The sequence below is a fragment of the Psammomys obesus genome, unplaced genomic scaffold, assembly GCF_907164565.1.
Source record: "Psammomys obesus unplaced genomic scaffold, mPsaObe1.curated_primary_1811, whole genome shotgun sequence".
NCBI classification, from domain to species: Eukaryota; Metazoa; Chordata; class Mammalia; order Rodentia; family Muridae; genus Psammomys; species Psammomys obesus.
Window position 1 is genome coordinate 24,698,881 of NW_026592510.1, and position 19,193 is coordinate 24,718,073.

The 19,193-nt window shown below is 45.8% G+C and overlaps 1 protein-coding gene across 2 annotated transcripts; it reads right to left on the reverse strand.

Moving 5' to 3' along the window:
• Prpf19 (pre-mRNA processing factor 19) lies at window positions 1-10,878 on the reverse strand. 2 transcript variants are annotated; one of them, XM_055613925.1, is made up of 16 exons: window positions 10,641-10,878; window positions 8,437-8,586; window positions 8,203-8,279; window positions 7,041-7,182; window positions 6,889-6,962; window positions 6,735-6,797; window positions 5,770-5,811; window positions 5,597-5,671; window positions 5,225-5,300; window positions 4,960-5,069; window positions 3,326-3,481; window positions 3,055-3,124; window positions 2,631-2,716; window positions 2,232-2,402; window positions 1,991-2,096; window positions 1-508 (listed from the first exon to the last, which is right to left on the reverse strand). In XM_055613925.1, the coding sequence occupies exons 1-16, from the start codon at window positions 10,657-10,659 to the stop codon at window positions 411-413; spliced, it is 1,515 nt and encodes a 504-aa protein (XP_055469900.1). In that variant the 5' UTR covers window positions 10,660-10,878; the 3' UTR covers window positions 1-410. The 2 variants fall into 2 exon arrangements, with proteins under 2 accessions (XP_055469900.1, XP_055469899.1); XM_055613924.1 differs by having other exon boundaries at window positions 7,041-7,239.
• Window positions 10,879-19,193: the final 8,315 nt, after the last annotated feature.

Consider the following 19,193-nt stretch of genomic DNA (forward strand, 5'->3'; position numbering starts at 1 on the left):
TTTACTGTGTGGGGTTTTTTTTTTTAATGAAACTAGATCACTGCTTACAAAAACCTGCAAGAGGCCTCCTGCCCCTCCCCTTCACAGTTCCCTTGGCTCACCCCCCTGTCTCAGAAGAGCTGAAACAGAGCAGGCATGGAACAGCTGCCACCAATGGGGGAGGTGCTGGACTCCGACTCTGAGCATTTACAGGGTGACAGTTCCTCCGTGTCCATTCCCTGGGGCCCAAAGGCTGCATGAATAGCAGTGTTCCATGTGCCCTGGCTCAGACCATCATCTAGACCAAAATGAAATGATGTGAATGTCCCCCCCACCAGACCTCCCTCCTCCTAAAGTCCCACCCCCACCCCAACCCTCTAACTCTAACCCACTACTGAGATGAGGCCCAGAACTGTGAGAAGGCATAGGGCCTACAGACTGTAGAATTTGAGGCTCCTGTCCATCCCAGTTGAAGCGATGAACTTGGCGTGGTGCCCAAAGGCCACTCCAGTGGTCAGGCCGCTATGCTCTGAGGAGAGAAAAAAAGGAAGTATAAGATGACTGTCCCTTCTTCAGGGCTGAAAAATGAGTCTGAATACCATGTTCCTGGCACAAACCCAGATGGTAAGAGTCAGAGTGCACTGAATGGCACTGAATCCCAAAGTCAGGATTCTGCTTTTACTATTTATCTTTAGCCAGCACCCAGCATCTGGCAGGAAGCAGCATTTAACCTTTGGCTGGTGAGATGACTTCACAGAGGAATACCATCCCATTCTCACCCAAGCTTTCTGAATAAGTGTACCTCAGTTTGGCTGGAAACCTCAGTACTCACTTGGTATGTATCTTAGCTTTATCTCTTTGCTTGGACCTGGAATAGTCCATTAGCCTGTTCTAGCTCAAAGGTGTCAAAGTCCAGGGCACAAAGCATAGGGCTGGCTCCAGAACAGACAAAGCTGAGCTATCCTCCTCAAAGGATTCAGCTGGCTAACCAAGGCAAGTTCCTTCAAGAGTTAGGATAACATCTGGAGCTCCCTAGCTCCCCAGAGAAAAGCCCTGTGCTCCCAGCTGGCCCAAACTCAAGGTGATCCTCTAGCACCAGGCACCAAGAGTTGGGATTACAGGTGTGAGCTACCACACACGGCAAGATCCTCCTCACCTGAAAAAGAAATCTAAAGTAACCCAGGGCCACGGAGTGACACTGAGATGAGAAACCCTCTAGTATAGCACTATGTCAGCCTCAGACTTTTCCTTATTAATACCCTTAAGTAAGTGTTGGGGTCTGAACACCTGATACAGAAACAAACCTATTAAATTACCTTCCATCTACCCTTCCCAACTGGACTTATAAGCTTCATTACTCACCCATGACAGGGCCCAAATTAAAAAAAAAAAAAAACAAAACCTGGCATGGTAGTACACGCCTTTAATCCTAGCACTCAGGCTCAGGAGGCAGAGGCAGATCTCCGTGAATTTGAAAAAAAACTGGTCTACAAAGTGAGTTCCAGAACTGCCAGGGCTTATTATGCAGAGAAATCTTGCCTCAAAAAGCTAAATAAATAATAATGTCATTACTGCCCAGACTGGTTCATACTCATTACTCAAATCAAGACCCAATACCAAATATACCATAAGACACTTCTAACCTATGGGTGGTATGTACTTTGATGCAAACCCCCATAATTCCCAATGAATGTCTTCATTTATTCCAATTTTCCTGGGGCACCAGAGAGATTACATAATTCGCCCTCAACACACAACTTGGGAGAGGCCAGCTAGTAACAGTAGTACTCACAGCCAAAAAAACTCACAAGAACTCTTCCTAGGCCACAATGCTCTTGTGCCCCCAGACATAAGTAAAAGCTGCCTGGCGGGTGGGTTCAGTGGTAGAAAAATTGGCTAGGTTCTGCTCCCAAGACAGCAAAATGGAAAAACTTGATTAGCCCCCAGTGAGACTTCCCCATCTCTCTCCAGGCAGATACACAGGCCCTGGGAAGCCACAGGCAGCCTATACCTGTAAAGTGAAGAATCTCTGTCCACTGTTTGCAGATGTAGATCTGGACATCTGTACCCCCAAGTGCCAGGTAGGTACCACTCTGGTCAAAGATCAGTGACTTCACCTGCCAAACCCCAAAGAGAGGCAATCACACAAATGACCAGAAGCCACAAAACAAGTGGGAACAAAATAGAAGCAAGTTACATGAAATGAGAAACTATCAGCGAGCAAAGAGAAACAACCAAGGGGAGGAGCACACCTCAAAGTTGTTGTCCAGCTGCAATGTCTTGAAGTTCTTCAGCTTGCGTAAGTCCCAGAGCTTGACTGAAGAGTCATCAGCTGCTGTGGCCAGGTAGTACCCATTCTCAGAGAAGGCGATGCTGGTAATGGGGCCAGAGTGGCCAGGGAAGTTGGCTACATTGGTACGCTCCTACAGGTGGGGAGTTGGGCAATAAAATCTCACTCACTGGTCAAGACAGGAAGAAAACAGGGCTTACCAAACTCCTATTTCTGAGATGTCCTGTGCATCCACAGTTCCTTGGTCACAGTCACCATGTCACACAAACAGAGCCAGGCTCTCCCAAGTCCTGACACAGCCCAGGGCCTCCCACCACACCTTACTAGTACTTTCTCCCTCTGGGAGGCTACCATGTCCTACCTTTAAGTCCCAGATCTTGATCTGGGAGTCCATGGTTCCTGTTCCAAAGATGAGTCCATCAGGGTGGAACTGTGCACAGGTAAGAGCTGAGGAAAGGGGAGAGGGGTCTGTAGTCAGTCTGCAAGAAAGGTAGGAGCTTTTTATATCTCACTGTGCCCAGTACAAAAGTGGCCACTAGACTGATGCCAATGGTAAACAAGAACTCAGTGCCAGGCTAGAGATGGCTCAGTGGTTAAGAGCACTGGCTGCTCTTCCAGAGGTCATGAGTTCAATTCCCAGCAATCACATGGTGGCTCACAACCATCTATAATAAGGTCTGGTGCCCTCTTCTGGCGTGCAGGCACAACACTGTATATGTAATAACTAAAAAAATAAAAAAAATAAATTAAAAAGAAAAGAACTCAGTGCCTCTAAGTCCACTTACAGCAGCCAGAAGTCTCATCTGTCACCTTGGTGAGCACACGCCCTGTCTGGATGTCAGAGAAGGCCCAGTACTAGAAATGAGACAAAAGAGCCAGTGAGAAAGTGAGTCTGGTGGCTTTCAAAGGTCAAGAGAGACCCTGGTTCAATATCTGCTGGCCAAGTTAGTTCCCACACAGAGAAGAAACATTTCCAGAACTCTGGGCCCCCAGCAAGAAGGCCCCTCCTCCCAGGATGAGTAAGCGGCTTCCTCAGGGTCCTGGCTGAGACTGCACCTGATCATCAGAGGAGCTCAGGAGATAGTCTCCAGTAGCATGGAGGCTGAGGCCTGTCACTGCACTCTCATGGGCCCGAACAACCTGTACACAAGAGGTGTTTGGGACCGACCAAATCCTGATAGTTGCATCGGGGGACGCAGAAAACACCAGTTCCTAAAAGGAAAGAGACCAAGAATCAGAAACCAAGTAGTGAGCAATAACACTCTTTTCCATAGTGACAAGCACAACCACAACTACCAGCAACAGCTCTTTCTTCTAGCCCTGTCCTACCTGTAACCATCTATCTAAACTACAATGCCCAAAAAAGCTAAGAAAAAAAAAAAAAAATGTTGCTGAAATGGTCAACACTAGGCCAAGCAAGCTCTTCACTACTTAGTTAAAAAAAAAAAAAAAAAAAATCAACTGTACCAGAGAGCTATTTTTGTCCCACTTTCAAGCTGAGTGAAAAGTAACCAGTACAACTACGGGCCTAGAGCCATGTGCCACCTGTGGCTAAAGACAACTGTACTAGGTGGCCCACATCTGAGCAGCACTGAGCCTAATGTTGGGTCATGTTCTCATGTTACTCCTACTTAGACCTCAAGGGTTGGTTGTTCAAAAGACCCAGGGCACACAGAGCTTATTTTATTTCCTTAGCAAATTATTTTAACTAGTTAGGACACTAACAGCCAGAAGATAAAAGCAACTATCCTCTTTTATTAATATATTTTCATATAAGCCAAATGTAGTATACTAATCAAATAAATAGGAATATGGTGATTTCAATCTGATTTAGTTTTTCAGTTTGTCACAGTTGTGGTGGTTTGAATAAATATGGCTCTTATAGGTTCATATATCTGAACACTTAAGTCACCAAGAGTGGCACTATTTGAAAGAATTAGAAGGTATGCCTTTGATGGAAGAAGTCACTGGGGGTGAGCTTTGAGGTTTCAAAAACCCATGCCAAACCCAGAATATGAGTCTGTCTGCCTCTTTCCCTCTCCTTGCAGCTCAGAATGTAGCTCTCAGCTACTGTTCCAGTGCCATGCTTGCCACCACGCTCCCTACCACAATGGACTGACCATCTAAAATTGTAAACACGCCCCCAACTGAATGCTTAAGAGTTGCCATGGTCATGGTGTCTCTTCACAGCAACAGAACACTGACGAAAACACATATATTCCTCTATTTCTCAATTCTCTAAGTTCTAAGAGAAAGACTAACTAGGAGGCACTGCTCCAGCACCCCATGCAGCAGCATACCAAGCCAATGTACTCCCATTAATCTCCTCTAATGAACTATCTTTTCCTGTAAGCCAGGGATTTTCATCTATTTTAACTCACACTACTTTCAACAGTCAACATTAAATTTTGAGCCTGACCCTGCAGGGTCATGGGGACAACACATGGCAGTCAGGAACTACATGGAGCTCTGCTGTCTGTAGTTTATCTATAAACACTCTAGTGTGTTTGTTGCTTTGTTGGTGGCATTTCCTTTCTCCCTTAGTTCGAGGGCCACTACTTTGGGGGTCTGCATGGAGACCATCAATGTCTGCTTCATCGAGACAGTAGGGGTTAGGCAATTAGTTCTGAGATTTAAAACCACTGGAACAGGACTTAGGAAGGAAAAGAGTGGCAATGAGAGTGCCTTACCTGAGAAGGATGAAATACCACACTGGTGACCTTCTTGGTATGGCCTTTCAGAGTGGCCAGGATTTGTTCAGTACTCTTATCAAAGACAACGACATTTTTATCTGCCCCACCTGGAGGAGATAAAAAAAAAAAAAAGTCAGGCCTTTTTATAAGAATCCTTGTGCTAAAGAAGGTCTTTCTGTCCTCAAAGCCATGCAGGGGTTTGTACCTTCCCTTGCTTGTACCCATCCCTCATCTTGGACTGTCAGGTAAGGCCTAGACTCACCAGTGAGAATCTTGTTGGTGTCTGAGGGACAGAGGTCCAGAGCGAGGATCCCAGGAATGCTAGCACTGTGTAGCCCCTTTGTAGACAGAGGCACATGAAACCCAGTAACAGCAAAATCCAAGCCACACAGCTCCTCCCCTCCCCTTCCCCACATCTCCCATCCTCCTCTCCAGCCAGGGAACAAGAATGAATTCTGTCCCTTATCCATCCACTTTGGCTGGCTGGCTGCCTGGATGCAGCAATTCCCCTACTGCATGGCAGAATAGCAGCCATAGCAAGACACCATGCCAGAGAGCTGAGCAGCATTTTCCCAGCTCCTCAGGCTGGCCCACCTTATCCTGGAAACAGTAAGGGCCACCCCCAGCCACTTACCACATGGGATGCCACCTGCCGGTACTTGCTGAGCTCTTCAGGTTTCACTAGCTCCTCAGGCACAGTCTTTCCTCTCTGAGAAAACAGAAAGCCCACGAAGAGCAGCAGTGAATGCAGGCCTCAACTAGCTCCTTCTCCAAGAAGGCAAGTGTTCATAGCAGGCAACAACTCACCTTCTTACGCTCTGTGGTTAGCACAGTGGCCTTGTCTTGAAGCTGTGGAGAACACAATAATTTTGTGAGACAAATGATTCTAGAAGGACAAAGCACACTAGGTGTTGGTCACATCTGGTGTCCCAAGCACCACCAAAAACATGCTATCTGCCAACCCATGTGTAGATAATGTGTAAAAAGCTGACACATTTCCACATCTTTTATTTTTTCCTAGACAGGTTTTCTCTGTGCAACCTTGGCTGTCCTGAACTCTCTTTGTAGACCAGGCTGGCCTCAAACTCACAGAACTCTGCCTCCCCGAGTGCTGGGATTACAGGTGAGCACCACCATACCCGGGACATTTCCACATCTTATAAGGTGAGGTACCCATGACCTATGGTATAGCTGAGAAAACAGAATGTCAAAAGAACTCCACTGACAGAACTGGTAGGGACAGGAGCTAGTCTGTAGTGCTGTGGACCAGGTCCAGGCTACAAACACGAAAGCTCAGATAAGCTGCTCAGACTGTGCTGGACCCCACAAATAAAGACTGTACACTCCACAGAATCCTGAGCTGCAGTCTGGAATGCAGTCTGGCTGCAGTCTGCCGCATCTCAGCTGTCCGACTTACAGGCTCAAACTTAAAATAAAGATAATTCCTATCCTATCTTGTAGGCAAAAATCTTCAAAATCTGTAACAAAATGGCTTACTATCAGTAAAGAACGTAATAACAAAAGCTAAAAGCTGCCCTTATCAGTAATTAAATCTTTCTCACAAGTGTGTGAAATACACACCTCATTCTTTTCAGAAGCCAGGGAAATGAAGACATAGAAAAGCAGACTAAAGTAAGCCTCATCAGAAAGCTCTCAAGTGGCAGCACAGGCTCCCCACACTGCCCAGCATGTGAGATTCTCACTTGGACCCCAAGACCCCTGGTACTAAGGAAGGCTCCGTGGCAGGCCCAGCGGAGGAGCACATGACTCACCTTCTGGATAATCTCAGGAGTCATTCCCACCAGCTCACCCAAATCCATGGGCTCTCCTGCACCCTGCATAAAATAAAGGGAGAATAGAAGGGGCTCCCAATACCAAAAACATCTGTGTAAGGGCAGCTACTAGGGCCTGGAAGGGAACACTTACCACAACACTGGGCTGTGAGCTTGGCACAGCCTGAGGTACAATAAGACCAGCCTGTGGTTTCAGAGTAGCCAGAGCTGAGAGAAAAGGTTATGTTAGAAACAGAACATCATAAAGCACTGTGAGGGTGGGGAGCAGCAGCGACTAAGAGACACCTTCTCGAGCAGCAGTGACTTCCTTGGTAAGACGGGCAATGACTCGGCAGGCAGCATCGTGCTGGTACAGAGCATGGGACAGCTCCTGGCGGGTTGTCTGCAGCTGCTGGCGAAGAGTGAAGCTGTGCAGCATGACTGCATCCTGGGAGGGGGTAGGCCACTGTGAGGACTGGGGGAGAGCCGGAGAACTCGGCCAGCCCTAGAGAAGAGGACACCACCTCCTATTCTACACTGAAACCAACCTGAGCTACATAGAGCTACCAAGCCAACACCTGAGTGACCCTGAATGCCCTGGATGGCATTCAGGCTCCTAACCCCACACCACACCCGGGACACACAGACAGAAGCAGGACCTAGTTCCTTCCCAACCCCAGCTGTGCTAGTCACTAATAAATCGGTGTTAATGTCACTACCTCTCTGAAAGGAAATAATAATGCTGCTGTGGTTATTTACTGGCTACCTTCAAAAGTGCAGTGCTCAGTATGAAAAAGAGCCCCTGGAGTCACAAGTCAAATATGTCAATTTTATTCTACTCCTTACAGAATCCAAACAGACAGGACTAATCAGTGTGCCCCAAGTCCCAAAGGCTGACAGTGGGGAAAACACTGGAATCCAGGTCTTCAAGAGTTCCAACAACTGGGCTCCTCTTGTGCTGCCATCCTGCTCCTCACAAATGAAATAAGGCTGGCAAGAAATGAGGGGGCTGCTCAGTGGTACAGCATTTACAATAGCCCTGTGTTCATACCCCTGAAAAGAGTCAGACCTGGTGGTTGGCACTTGTAAGCCTAGCACTCGAAGGCTGAGACAGGAAGATCATGAGTTCCCGGCCAGTGTAGGCCACAAACAAAGTACTATCTCAAGGGAAGAAAAGGGGGCCTTGAGAGATAGCCCAGGAGCTGAGAGCACTTGCTATCCTTCCGGAGGACCCAGGTTCGATTCCCAGAACTCACATGCTGACTCGCAACTATCTGTAACTACTATTCCAAGGGATCGCACATCCTCTCCCTGCCTCCCAAACACCAGGCACGTAAGAGATACAGACATACATGTAAGCGTAAGAGCCACACATATAAAGTAAAATAAGATTAAAAGAGGGAGGGAGGCTTCGTCTTTTAAATGCCCAGGCCCCAGCCCATAGGTGCATTCTCTTCATGGAACTCACCCACTCATCCTGCAAGGCTTTCAGAATGGCTGGGATGCTTGTGGCAGAAGGAGGCTTGGGCCGGATTGGGTGAGCAACTGTCAAGAGAGGCAGCAAAGCAGGTATAAAGAACCTGAAGCCGGGGACTCATCCCCTCCCCTGCTTCAGCCACCATCTTCTCCACCAGACTGACTCCACCTCCCACTCTTGAAGGCTGAGCTGAGTTGGCCCTGGGCTGAGGCTATTGGGTAGCACCTTTAATATCGATGAGCTGCTCCTCTGAGAGAGGCTGGTTGTTGATGGGATCTGTGCCATTCTCTGCAATGTACTTCTCAATGAGTCGCCGCTCATACACATGGTTAGAAACAGGGGACACGCATGGGTGCTCTGGCACTTCATTGGAGACTATAGAGAAAGGCAGGTAGTGAGCACAGCGTTAAAGGAGACCCGGACTGAGGGACACTCTTCACTGTGTCAGCCCTCACAAGACCCTGTCTACATACTCAGGTATCAGGAAGCAAAGTCTGTGACGGAAAGCCAGCTGGTTCTTGGCCCTAGGATGCTTAACAACTACTTAACTAGTTTCTCCAGTCTGCTGACAATAAAAGTCAATAAATAATAACTATGCAGGTCCTATGCCCCAGTCCTGTAAAGAGTGGTCAGTAAGCCCTGCCCATCTCATTTTTTAGCACAGTTGACTAGGCACACAACAGAGAAGTACACAGAGCACAACTTAAACCCCTGCCATCTGTCTGGAGCCCTAGGTGGATCAACAAGCAGAGAAATTACAAAGCAATGTGCCAAGCACAGATAAATTAAAAAAAAAAAAAAAAAAAAAAAAACTTTCCATAGTGTCTGCTACTACGTGCCGAGCAAGATTCTATTCTAAGCACTTGACAGAATAGTCTGTGTACCCTTGAAGATGAGTGTTACAGCTGTCACTGATCTCCACGACAATGCAGATACTAAGCAGACACTTGATAAACATCAGAACAGGGTAAATGAGTGTGTAAGTAATGGTGCTCAGAAAAGAATATCCTAAAGTATGGAGCCTGGTCATGCTGAACTACTAAAAAAATGAATACCTCAAAAGCAAGCTCAGAATCAAGGTCCCTCTGACCTTCTCAGGGCCCCTTGTTTCTCTAACTTACCCTAAACAGGGACGACTGATTGACTTTAGCAGACAAGTGAATACTACCTCCACACAACTCCTCTCTTCTGAGGGCTGCTCTAAGATAGTATATGTTTCCTGAGAGACTTATCACATAACAAAACAGCTCTTATTCACCGCATAATTCTGTTCACCTTCCCATAGCTTGTGAGCCACCATACCTAGGCCTCAAGTTCCTCTTCTTTTTCTGTAGTTCAAGGTTCTGTATAACCTTCCCTTAGAGCCACCTATTTCTGCAGGACTCCCATGCATATGTAATTAAATGAGCAAAGTATGGCTTTCCTGTGCTATGCTGTGGGCTTATCTCGCATACTCAATGACTGAACTCTTCAGGGAGCTTTCCCTCCCCTACAAGACGAAGGATGGCCCAGGGCATGAAAGAGTGATGTATCAAAGATTAAAAGGAAATAAATCATTCGAAAATACTTTGTAAACTGCAATTTCTTCAGTATGAGATTCCGTTTTCTGTTTGTCATCTCTCTCCTTCCTTTCCCTCTCTGAATTAATGGCAACGTTCTGAGAGAGAATAGAGGGAGGGTATGCTAGCAATGTGGTAAATAAGGGAGAATACCCGCAATGCCGTATCAGAACACCCAAAGAAAAGACAGTATACAGCATGGAAAGAGCACGAATCCAGGCTCAAAGAACCGCGCTCCATCGCTTCTCTGCGCCGCACATTCCTGGATAAACCTCATTCTTCCTAAGACTCATGACGCCCTCTGTAAATCACGGATCTTTTCTTTCCCTTCAGACAATTCTTGTCAGCATCAAATGAGATCACCGTTTGGAAGTGCGTCGTAAATCAATACAGGTTTTCTAAACGTTCGCTGTTTTCATTAGTCATACTGCGCGAGGCTAGAAGCCAGACACCTGGCTTCCAACCCTGTCTCGAAGTCACTGCGTGATCTCTTCAAATCGCAAAAACACCTGATTCCTAAGCGAGGTTTGCCAAGCAATACCCACTGCGGCAACGCTTTCCATTTTGCAGATGGGGAAACTGAGGCCCAGACCGCTAGCGCTCAGATCACAATCGGAGGAGGATCCTGGACTCTTCCTCGGGTTTCCGAGCTGTTTTTCCATGAACCTGCTCCTCCCCCCTCTGCTCAGGCCTGTCTCGGCTCTGTAAAACCACACAGGTTTGAAAAGACCTCGGAGACAGTCATTCTTCCCAGCTACGTGAACTGTGCAGGACTGCGCAAATGCACCCCGCACGCAGGGCTGGGAGCTCCGGGGTCCCCCGCCGCAGCGACAGCACACGCTCCCGCCTCCCGCCGCAGCCAGCACTCACTCGAGCAGATCAGGGACATGGCGCCGTCGCAGCGCTGCCAGTCGCCTCACAGCCGGCTCCCGGACTCGCTCTGCAGCCTCCGCGGACCACTTCCGGTCCCCCGCCGCTTCCGGGGCGCTCGGACACGGGTAGACTGCTGCCCGGCGAGGGGATGCTCGCTCGCACAACCGCTTCACGTGGGGAGGTGGCCGGTGGCGCGCCTCAGCCTTCCACAGCTAACGGAAACTGCCCTTTCCCAGAATGCAACCGAGCAGGAAAAGGCCCGCCTCGGAACACTCGGCTGTTTCCGCATTGGCTCGGCTCCTTCCGACCAGCTCTCCCAGAGTCCGGAGGCGGGAAGGAGAGCCGAAACTACATTTCCCATGAGGCTGTGGGAATCTTAAACCCAGGAATTTGGTCAAGGCTGTTTTTGAGGTTGTGCTGTTGTCACCCAGGACACAGTGGTCTTTGAAACGTTTGTCTGCAGGACGGTTTTCTCAGGAGCTTGTAAAAAGGCAGATTCCTAGAGTCTGCCTTAGAGAGTCTGTAGGCACGATTCTGAGGCCTGTGTTCCTTGGCTACCTTTTGAGAAACAATGACTGTGACCCCATGAATAAAGCACAAAAGTGCGAAGAACCTAACACTGCCCTCTACTCTTTATTCTTGCGCTGTGTTTGGCAAGTCACTGGCTTCGTTGCCTACTACATTTTAAATATAGTCTGTTTTCTACACCCCAAGGAATTTAATTCCCAGCATCTTGTGTAGATATTAAAAGAACGGAAAGTTGCTTGCACACGTCTTTAATCACAGCAGTGCACTGCAGAGGCAGGTGGATCTCTGAATTTAAAGCCAGCCTGGACTACACAGTGAGTTCCAGTTCAGAACAATCGGAGCTGTGTAGAGAGACCATGTCTCAAAAAAACAAACAAACAAACAAAAAACCCAAAAAACGTAAATAAGCAAGAGTAAAAGCTAACATGACTACTGTAACATGGCTACATGTTTGATTTTTGAAACAGGGTTTTTTTGACAGGGTTTCTCTACATATCCCTGGCTGTTCTGGAACTCACTCTGTAGACCAGGCTGGCCTTCAACTTAAAGATCTACCTGGGGGACTGGAGAGATGGCTCAGAGGTTAAGAACACTGGCCTGAGTTCAATTCCCAGCAACCACATGAAGGCTCATAACCATCTACAGTGAGATCTGGTGCCCTCTTCTGGTGCACAGGCACACATCGAGGCAGAATGCTGTAATAATGGTAATAATAATATACCTTCCTCTGTCTCCAGATGCTGAGATTAAAGCTGCACACCACCACTGCTTGGCTTGACTATGGTATTTAGAGGTGGTATCTTTGGGATTAGACTTGGTCATTACAAGAATCCTGGTGGTGGCTTTATAGGGAAAGGAAGAGTGAACCAGTCACAAATATATGTGTAGACTTCCATAGTAATATGACATCAGCAAGGAAAAGGCCCTAGACATGGCTTGTGTCATTCTCTTTGAGCCTTGTGCCTCTAGAACTTTGAAGGTGGAAAAAAACACTCTCTTTTCTTTATAAAGTAGCCAGCCTCAAATATTTTGTTTTGGTAATGGTTCCCTGTCTCCTACCAACTTTCTTTGTTTAGTTTATTTAATTTTTATTTTATGTGCATTAGTGTGAAGGTGTCAGATCCCTTGAAATTTGTGTCACAGACAGTTGTGAGCTGCATGTGGGTGCTGGGAATTGAACGCAGGTCTTTTGGAAGAACAGACAGTGCTCTTAACCACTGAGCCATCTCTCCAGCCCCCTTTGTTTCCTTTAACAAAGACCTGCTGCTGAGGTCCGATACATGAGTTCAATTCCCAAGACCCCAGATGTTAGAAAGAGAGAAATGACTCCTGCATATTATCCTTCAACACACACACTAAAATAAATAAATAGGCTGGGCCTGATGGCACATAGAGACCTTGTCTCCAAAATAAATAAATAAATAAATAAATAAATAAATAAATAAATAAATAAATAGATAAATAGATAAATAAATAAATAAATTTAAAACTAAAATGAGTCACTTATGCTGAAGTTCCATGATATCAAATAAAAACTAGCTTTCTGCTTGCCTTAGTTACAAAAGGTAACCTGGAGTAATCTGATATATTAACCAGTTAGCTCTCTGTGGTTCCCTCTTCCTCTCCCCGTCTCACAAGGAAAACAGATGCTCACCCCTTTCTGTTTGACTCACTTCTGCTTCCTTAAGTTCTTTTCTGTCTATGAAATTACATTCTGGCTCACAGAAAGAAGTGTTGCCCAATTCTAGAATCACAAAACAAAGCCAATGTAAATCTCTAAGTGATCTAATTGGTCTAAGAGGCAGAAATGAGATGAAGAAAGAAATGCTGATGTAAGATTACAGTCTATGGGACAGTGGGCACATAAACCAAAAAAGAAAGAAAGAAAGAAAGAAAGAAAGAAAGAAAGAAAGAAAGAAAGAAAGAAAGAAAGTTTCCAGGAAGAGGTGGGTGCTCTAAATACAAAATAAATCAGAGCAGGCTGGGAAGAAAGTCCTGGGGACTAAACAGTATGCAAAAGGTATGTTCTCCAGGAGACGATGCTTCTTTTTAACACTTAAAATTCAGTGTGTGTGTGTGTATGCGTGTGTCACAGCACAGGTGTAGAGGTCAAAGGAGAATGTGGAAGCGTTGGTCCTTGGGATGGAAGTCAGGCTGTCAGAATTGGCAGGAAGTTCCTCTCCCCCGTGAGCCATCTCAGCAGCCATCTCACAGGGTGGTGGCATTTTTGCTGAGACTTAAATAAGGAACAAGTGTTAGACCACATATTTCTGATGGGCCAACCTCCTCCACAGCTTCACCCTGCCTTCTTCTCAACCACATTGGACCTTTAGGGGCCTCAGTATACCTGCAGGTGGTGGCTCAAAATGTTTATGTCGACGACTTTCATCAAGTTCTTCCCCATTTCTCCTCCCTGGCTAAACCCTCCAATGCAAACCTCAGCTTCATCTTAAGTATTGACCGCTATGCAGACTCTTTCTTGACATTTTTTTAAATTCTCCAACCCGCTAATTAATTTAAATTAATTCTCCATGTTGTTTTAATTAATTTTTTAAGTCCTCTGGTATCTGGGCCCTCTACTAGGTTGTACTACTCTCTACCAGTTCTCAAGAGTCTAAGAGCATGGCCCAGTGCCTGGCTCTGGGCCAGGGACATTGTTACTATTGTTTATTGAATGGAAGGTTGCCTGACAGGCTGGGCATCTGAAGTATTTTCTATGTATGGTAGGAAGTAAATCAGCCTAGGTGGGGCTCCTTAACCCAAGGTGATTAGGCTAGATTGGGCTGGCAACAAAGTAGCATTTGATTGCATTTTGAGCAAGCTATCAACTGATAACCATACTTGCAGAAATTTCCTCTGGAAGATTCATACTATATAGTTTGGAACGGAATAGCATTGTGTATCTATTCCTCTGAATTGAAACATTCCCTCAAAACGGAGGAGGCAGGAAGAGGGAGGGAGGCTCCTAGGACTCAAGAAATTAGCGACAATTACCAGGCTCAGCAAATTCAGAAGGTTACAAGATTTTCAAAGCCCTTCCCGGGTGTTATAAAAGAGGGAGAGGAAGGATTCTTGGTGGAACTGCCTCTAAATTGGTCAGCGGCTTTTTGTAAGTTCTCCCTAATGTTAGAGTGGGCTTTTTAGTCACTCAATTGACTTTGAGTCGCCACGGGGCCTGTAAGTGACACCTACAAATTTACTGCTTCACCAAGCTAGGCTTGGGTTTTTTTTTTTCTTTGGCTATCTCCCCAGAAAAAGCTACACAAGAAGTGGAATAAAAAAAAAAAAAAAAAGAGACCTGGCACATTGGAAATTTGGCATTCAATACAGCAGTGTTGAGAGAGGGGACCTTTGGGAAGTGACTGGGTGGTGAAGGTTCTGACAGCATAGATTACGGGGTTAATAAGGTATTAAATGAGTGGCTTTGTTATAAAAACTTTTTTTGTAGAGCTGGGGATAGAGTTCAGTGGCTGAGTGCTTTTCCTAGCTAGTGCAAGACCCTGGGTTTTTTCTCTAGCACCACAAAAATAAAATAATAAAATAAAATAGGGCCAGCCAGATGGCTCCGCATGGGAAACTCGTCAGCTGTTCAAGCCTGATGACCCAAGTTCAATCCCCAGATCCCACATAAAGTGGGGGAGGAGAAATAACTCCACAAAGTTGACTTCTGACTTCCACATGTTCACTGTGGTACCACACACACACATACACACACACACACACACACACACACACATGCACGAATGTACGCATGCACATGCACACGCACACACACATGCACAGGCACACTTTGCTGTTTGGCACACTTGCTTTGAGTTGCCATGTGGTTCTCTTTGTCGTGTTATATGTTGTAGCACTCTTCAGTTGCTTGAACTTTCTAGCCTCCAAAGACATTAGCTCAATAAACCTTTGCTGTTTTATAAATAGCCTCTGCTGTTCTGCTACAGCAACATAAAACAGACCATGACACCTGGTGATTAATTATTGGTACTATGTGCCTTGTAGATATTGTATTACAAATTGGTGATATCACATGAGCAACATCACAAGTGGGTCTATTCTAGGGAGCTTATAGCTGTGAAGTAAGTGGGGGAATTTCCAGAAATCAGGGGAAAGGGAGCCTCTTGCCTTGGAGGCTGGTTCCTCCAAGAATGGAAAGGATTCAGGGTATAAAGGAAAGAAAAACTTTTTACCCTCTTAAGCCTCAACTCTTCAGTGTACGAAATAAGATTATGATAGATAAATAGAAGTAAAGCATGTGTGTGTCTGTGTGTGTATGCCAGAGTCCCACAAAAAAAAATAACAGAGAAGGGCCAGGTAAATAAGGCTTTGTTAGTATCCTAATAAGGGAGTGAGGGCTTGGAGATTCTGGGTATGGAGTGGTGACGAATGATGAGAAAGGAGAAAATGAACTTGAAATAAGTCATGGAGGGTGGGGGTTGGGGAAGTATCTCAGAGGCAGAAGGTAGAACACTTACCTCACTTGCTAAGGCCATGGTGTTCAATTCCTGTACACACATGTTCTCTCAGGTAATAAAAGTTGCCTCTGAGGATGCCTCAGAAGTGTAAGCAGTTGTGGACTGAAGACTACAGCTAGTAAAGGGCTCACCTGGTGTGCATGAAGCCCCTGGCTCTACCTCAGCACTGAAGCAGGCATGCAAGTAAACACCTCTAATCTCAGTGCTATGGAGAAAAGTAGGACAAGTTCAAGGTCATCCTCAGCTACAAAGTGAGTTGAGGCTAGCCTAGGTGGTATGAGATCTTATCTCAATAAAACATGAAAGAGAGAACAGGAGAGGGAGAGAGTTAAATTGACAACATATCTTTTTTCTTGTGAGGGAACCTTCCCAGGCTGATTGGATTTCCAGGCAAGGGACTCATGACAACATGATTCCTTTATGGGGATGACTATATTTAGGCCAATAGGGTACTTCAGAGAAAGCTTCTGCCCACACTTGGGAGCAGGTAAATGAAACAAGAGACAGGAGGGCCTGGTGGTCAGAGAGACATTAATTTTGAGGCTGCTTTCATAATCTGTAGTTCAGTGTGCCATACTGGCTCATTAGTTGTTGCTGAGTTTTGGCCAACTTGATATAAGTTAGGGTCATCTGGAAAGAGAGAACTTTGATAGAGAAAATGCCTCTGTCAGATTGTCCTCCAGGCAAGTCGATGGGACATTTTCTTAATTTATGATAGAGATATGAGGGCCCAGTCCACTGTGGGCCATGCCATGGGCTGGTGGTTCTGGATTGTGTAAGAAAGCAAGCAGGGTGAGGCAGTAAGCGGCATTTCCCCATGGCCTCTGCTTTAGTTCCTGCCTGCATGTTCCTGCTTTGAGTTCCTGCCCTGACTTCCCTGAGTGATGGAATGTGATTGGGGCACAGGAGCAAATACACTCTTGTACGTTGTTTTGGGCCCTGGTGTTTATCACAGCAATAAAAGCCAAAACTAGAACATATGCCAAAGTGCCACACTTTGGTGAGCCTTTTTCCTGAATTCCAACATGGATGTCTGGTTTTGAAATAAATGAAAGAAGGTATGGCATAAGGTTCTGTGAATCTGTGAAAAGAAAATTCTATTCCTTGTTCCTCCAACTTGCACCTCTAAAGGAAGAGCTGCTGCTGCTTAGGAGAGATGGGAGCACACTGGCAAAAATCCCCAAAGCATCTGTTTCTTAGGAGATTCGTTAACCGTGAGTGTGGACTAAGAGCAGAGCAGAGGATTAGGTAAGGTGTCAGAGTGCCTGAACATGCTGTCAGTGTCAAAAAAAGCTCACAGTGAGGATTAGACGAACTTGTTTTCTTTCCCTGTGTCAGTGGTGGCAGGGACTTACAGATAGCTCCACATTGGCACCCATAAAAGCTTGAGAAGTTCCTTTAATCTTTTAGTGATTTTTTTTAAAATACATTTTTTTTATTTATCTGTTTATTTATGTGCATTGGTGTTTTGCCTACACATATGTCTGTATGAGGGTGTTGGATCTCATTTATGAGCTACCATATGGATGCTAGGAATTGAACCAGGGTTTTCTGGGAGGGCAGCCAGTGTTCTTAATCACCAAGTCTTCTCTTCAACTTCATCTTTTTTTAATAGGGGTCTTGATTTAGGTAAAACTTGATCCTTTTTCAACATAGAAAAGAATTTAAGGCTAGTTGAGCAGTGGGAGTGTACACCTTTAATCCCAGAACTCCAGAGGCAGAGGCAGAGGTAGGGGGAATCTCTGCAAGCTCAAGGCTAGCCTGGTCTACAGAGCTAGTTCCAAGACAGCCAAGGCTACACAAACAAACCCTGTCCTACACAAAGAGGACTCTGCCCCCCTAAAAAGGAAAATTTATGGCTAACCAGTATGAAGCAGAGTTGAAGTTTATTAAATATACTTTGATACATATTTTTAGGAATGTGAATTAAGCGAGACACCGAAAGAATAAGAAATAACCAAGTGTTTACATAACATTCTCAAGACAGAGTCACAGTTGTCATAGCATTAGCCCGTATAAAACGTTCTGGTGGCTTTCAAGTTATATCTTAACAGGTTGCTAGGAATTGTTTTCATTCTTTTCTCTCTTTCTGGTAAGTGATATTATAGGGTGGCTCCAGATGTGACTGTGTCAGAAGTATAATCTAGTAAAATATAACCATTGAGCCACTAGGGTTGCATAGTGGGGGAAAGGCTAGGATATGTCTTTCTTACTGTAAATGAGAATTTCTATGACATTCCTAGAAACTTGTAGGTTTACAGCTGGGGAGAAAGACCTTAACTAGTTGTTAATTGTGTTGGAATGTTAATTCTCAGCTGGTGGGAGGCTTTAAACAGACTCCAGAATGAGGGCCTCTTTTCTCTTCCCATGTTCCCATACAGTTTCATCTTTCTGTCCAATGTTTGTCCCTATGTTCCCAAAAGGTACTTGCAACCTAAAACCAAGGCTGGAAAGAACCCAGAAACACCATTCCCATCCCACCACCCTCGAGATCTTTTCTATTGAGGCACACTGAAACTGGGAGAAGAAATTTCACAGGCAAATGTCAAGTTACAATTATTAGAAGGCTCCAGAATAAGGATTCTACCAGTACCGATTCTGGAAGGAAGGCTCCCAGTTGAGAAGCAGGAAGCAAACAAAGATGCAGATAAAGATGGACGCATTTGAGAAATATCCGAAGGAGAAACAATTTCGTGAGGGGACAGATTGGGGCGAAAGCGGAATTGGAAGGCTGAATCAAAAAGGGGCTGGGGCAAAGTTAGTTTCTGAGGAAGGAATTTTAACATTAATGGGGGCAGTCTTATGGCAGCCAGAGTGATGAGGATTAAAAACAACTGCAACAATTTTCGGGCAGATGAGATGGCGCAGGTCGTCGACAACCTGAATTCAACCTCCTGCAAGTTGTCCTTTGATCTCCATAAGAGTGCTGTGGCGCGCACACCCAACACATACACAGAATAAATAAATACATGTAATTTAAAAATGTTAATCTCTGCATCTGCCTCACCCACAAAGCTACCTCAGTGGTTCTAAAAAAAAAAAAAAAAAAAAAAAAAAAAGGGGGGGGGGGGTGTTTCTCGCATCTCTACAAGGCTTTATGTACATAAAGCCTTGCGTATCACCTTCACAGCTCGGGGGTGAGGTTTTGCTCTCTCCCATGCACTATTAATGTTTCCACTAAAACCTTTTCCCCCTCCTCTCTCCTTTTGTGCCTTTTTAGCGCTAAAGGGTCTTTTCAACCCTCTATGTGCTCGCCTGCGCCCAGCCTGAGAACTACACTTCCCGCGATGCCGCAGGAGCCGCATCCGTAGTTCGGGAATTTTGTGGTCCTAAACGCGTTGCAGACTCCGATCCGCACCGAATCCCGCAGACCAAACACCGACCCTACCCACGCCACAGCCTCGACTGAGTTTTTTTTCCCTTCCCCTTTCCTGCCAAAGGCTTAGCTTCCGTTCCAGCTCCAATTTCCGATGCCATTCTTCTCTTGGAAAAGCTTGGGAGGGAGAAACACAAACCAAAGCGGAGCGAGCAAGGCGCATGCGTC

Excerpts from the sequence above, each read along its gene's own strand:
- Prpf19 (XM_055613924.1), bottom strand. Across the intron at positions 6,963-7,040 it reads AGTCACTGCTGCTCGAGAAG|CTCTGGCTACTCTGAAACCA; the intron begins GTGTCTCTTAGT and ends CTTTTCTCTCAG. Across the intron at positions 2,097-2,231 it reads AGCTGGACAACAACTTTGAG|GTGAAGTCACTGATCTTTGA; the intron begins GTGTGCTCCTCC and ends GGGGTTTGGCAG.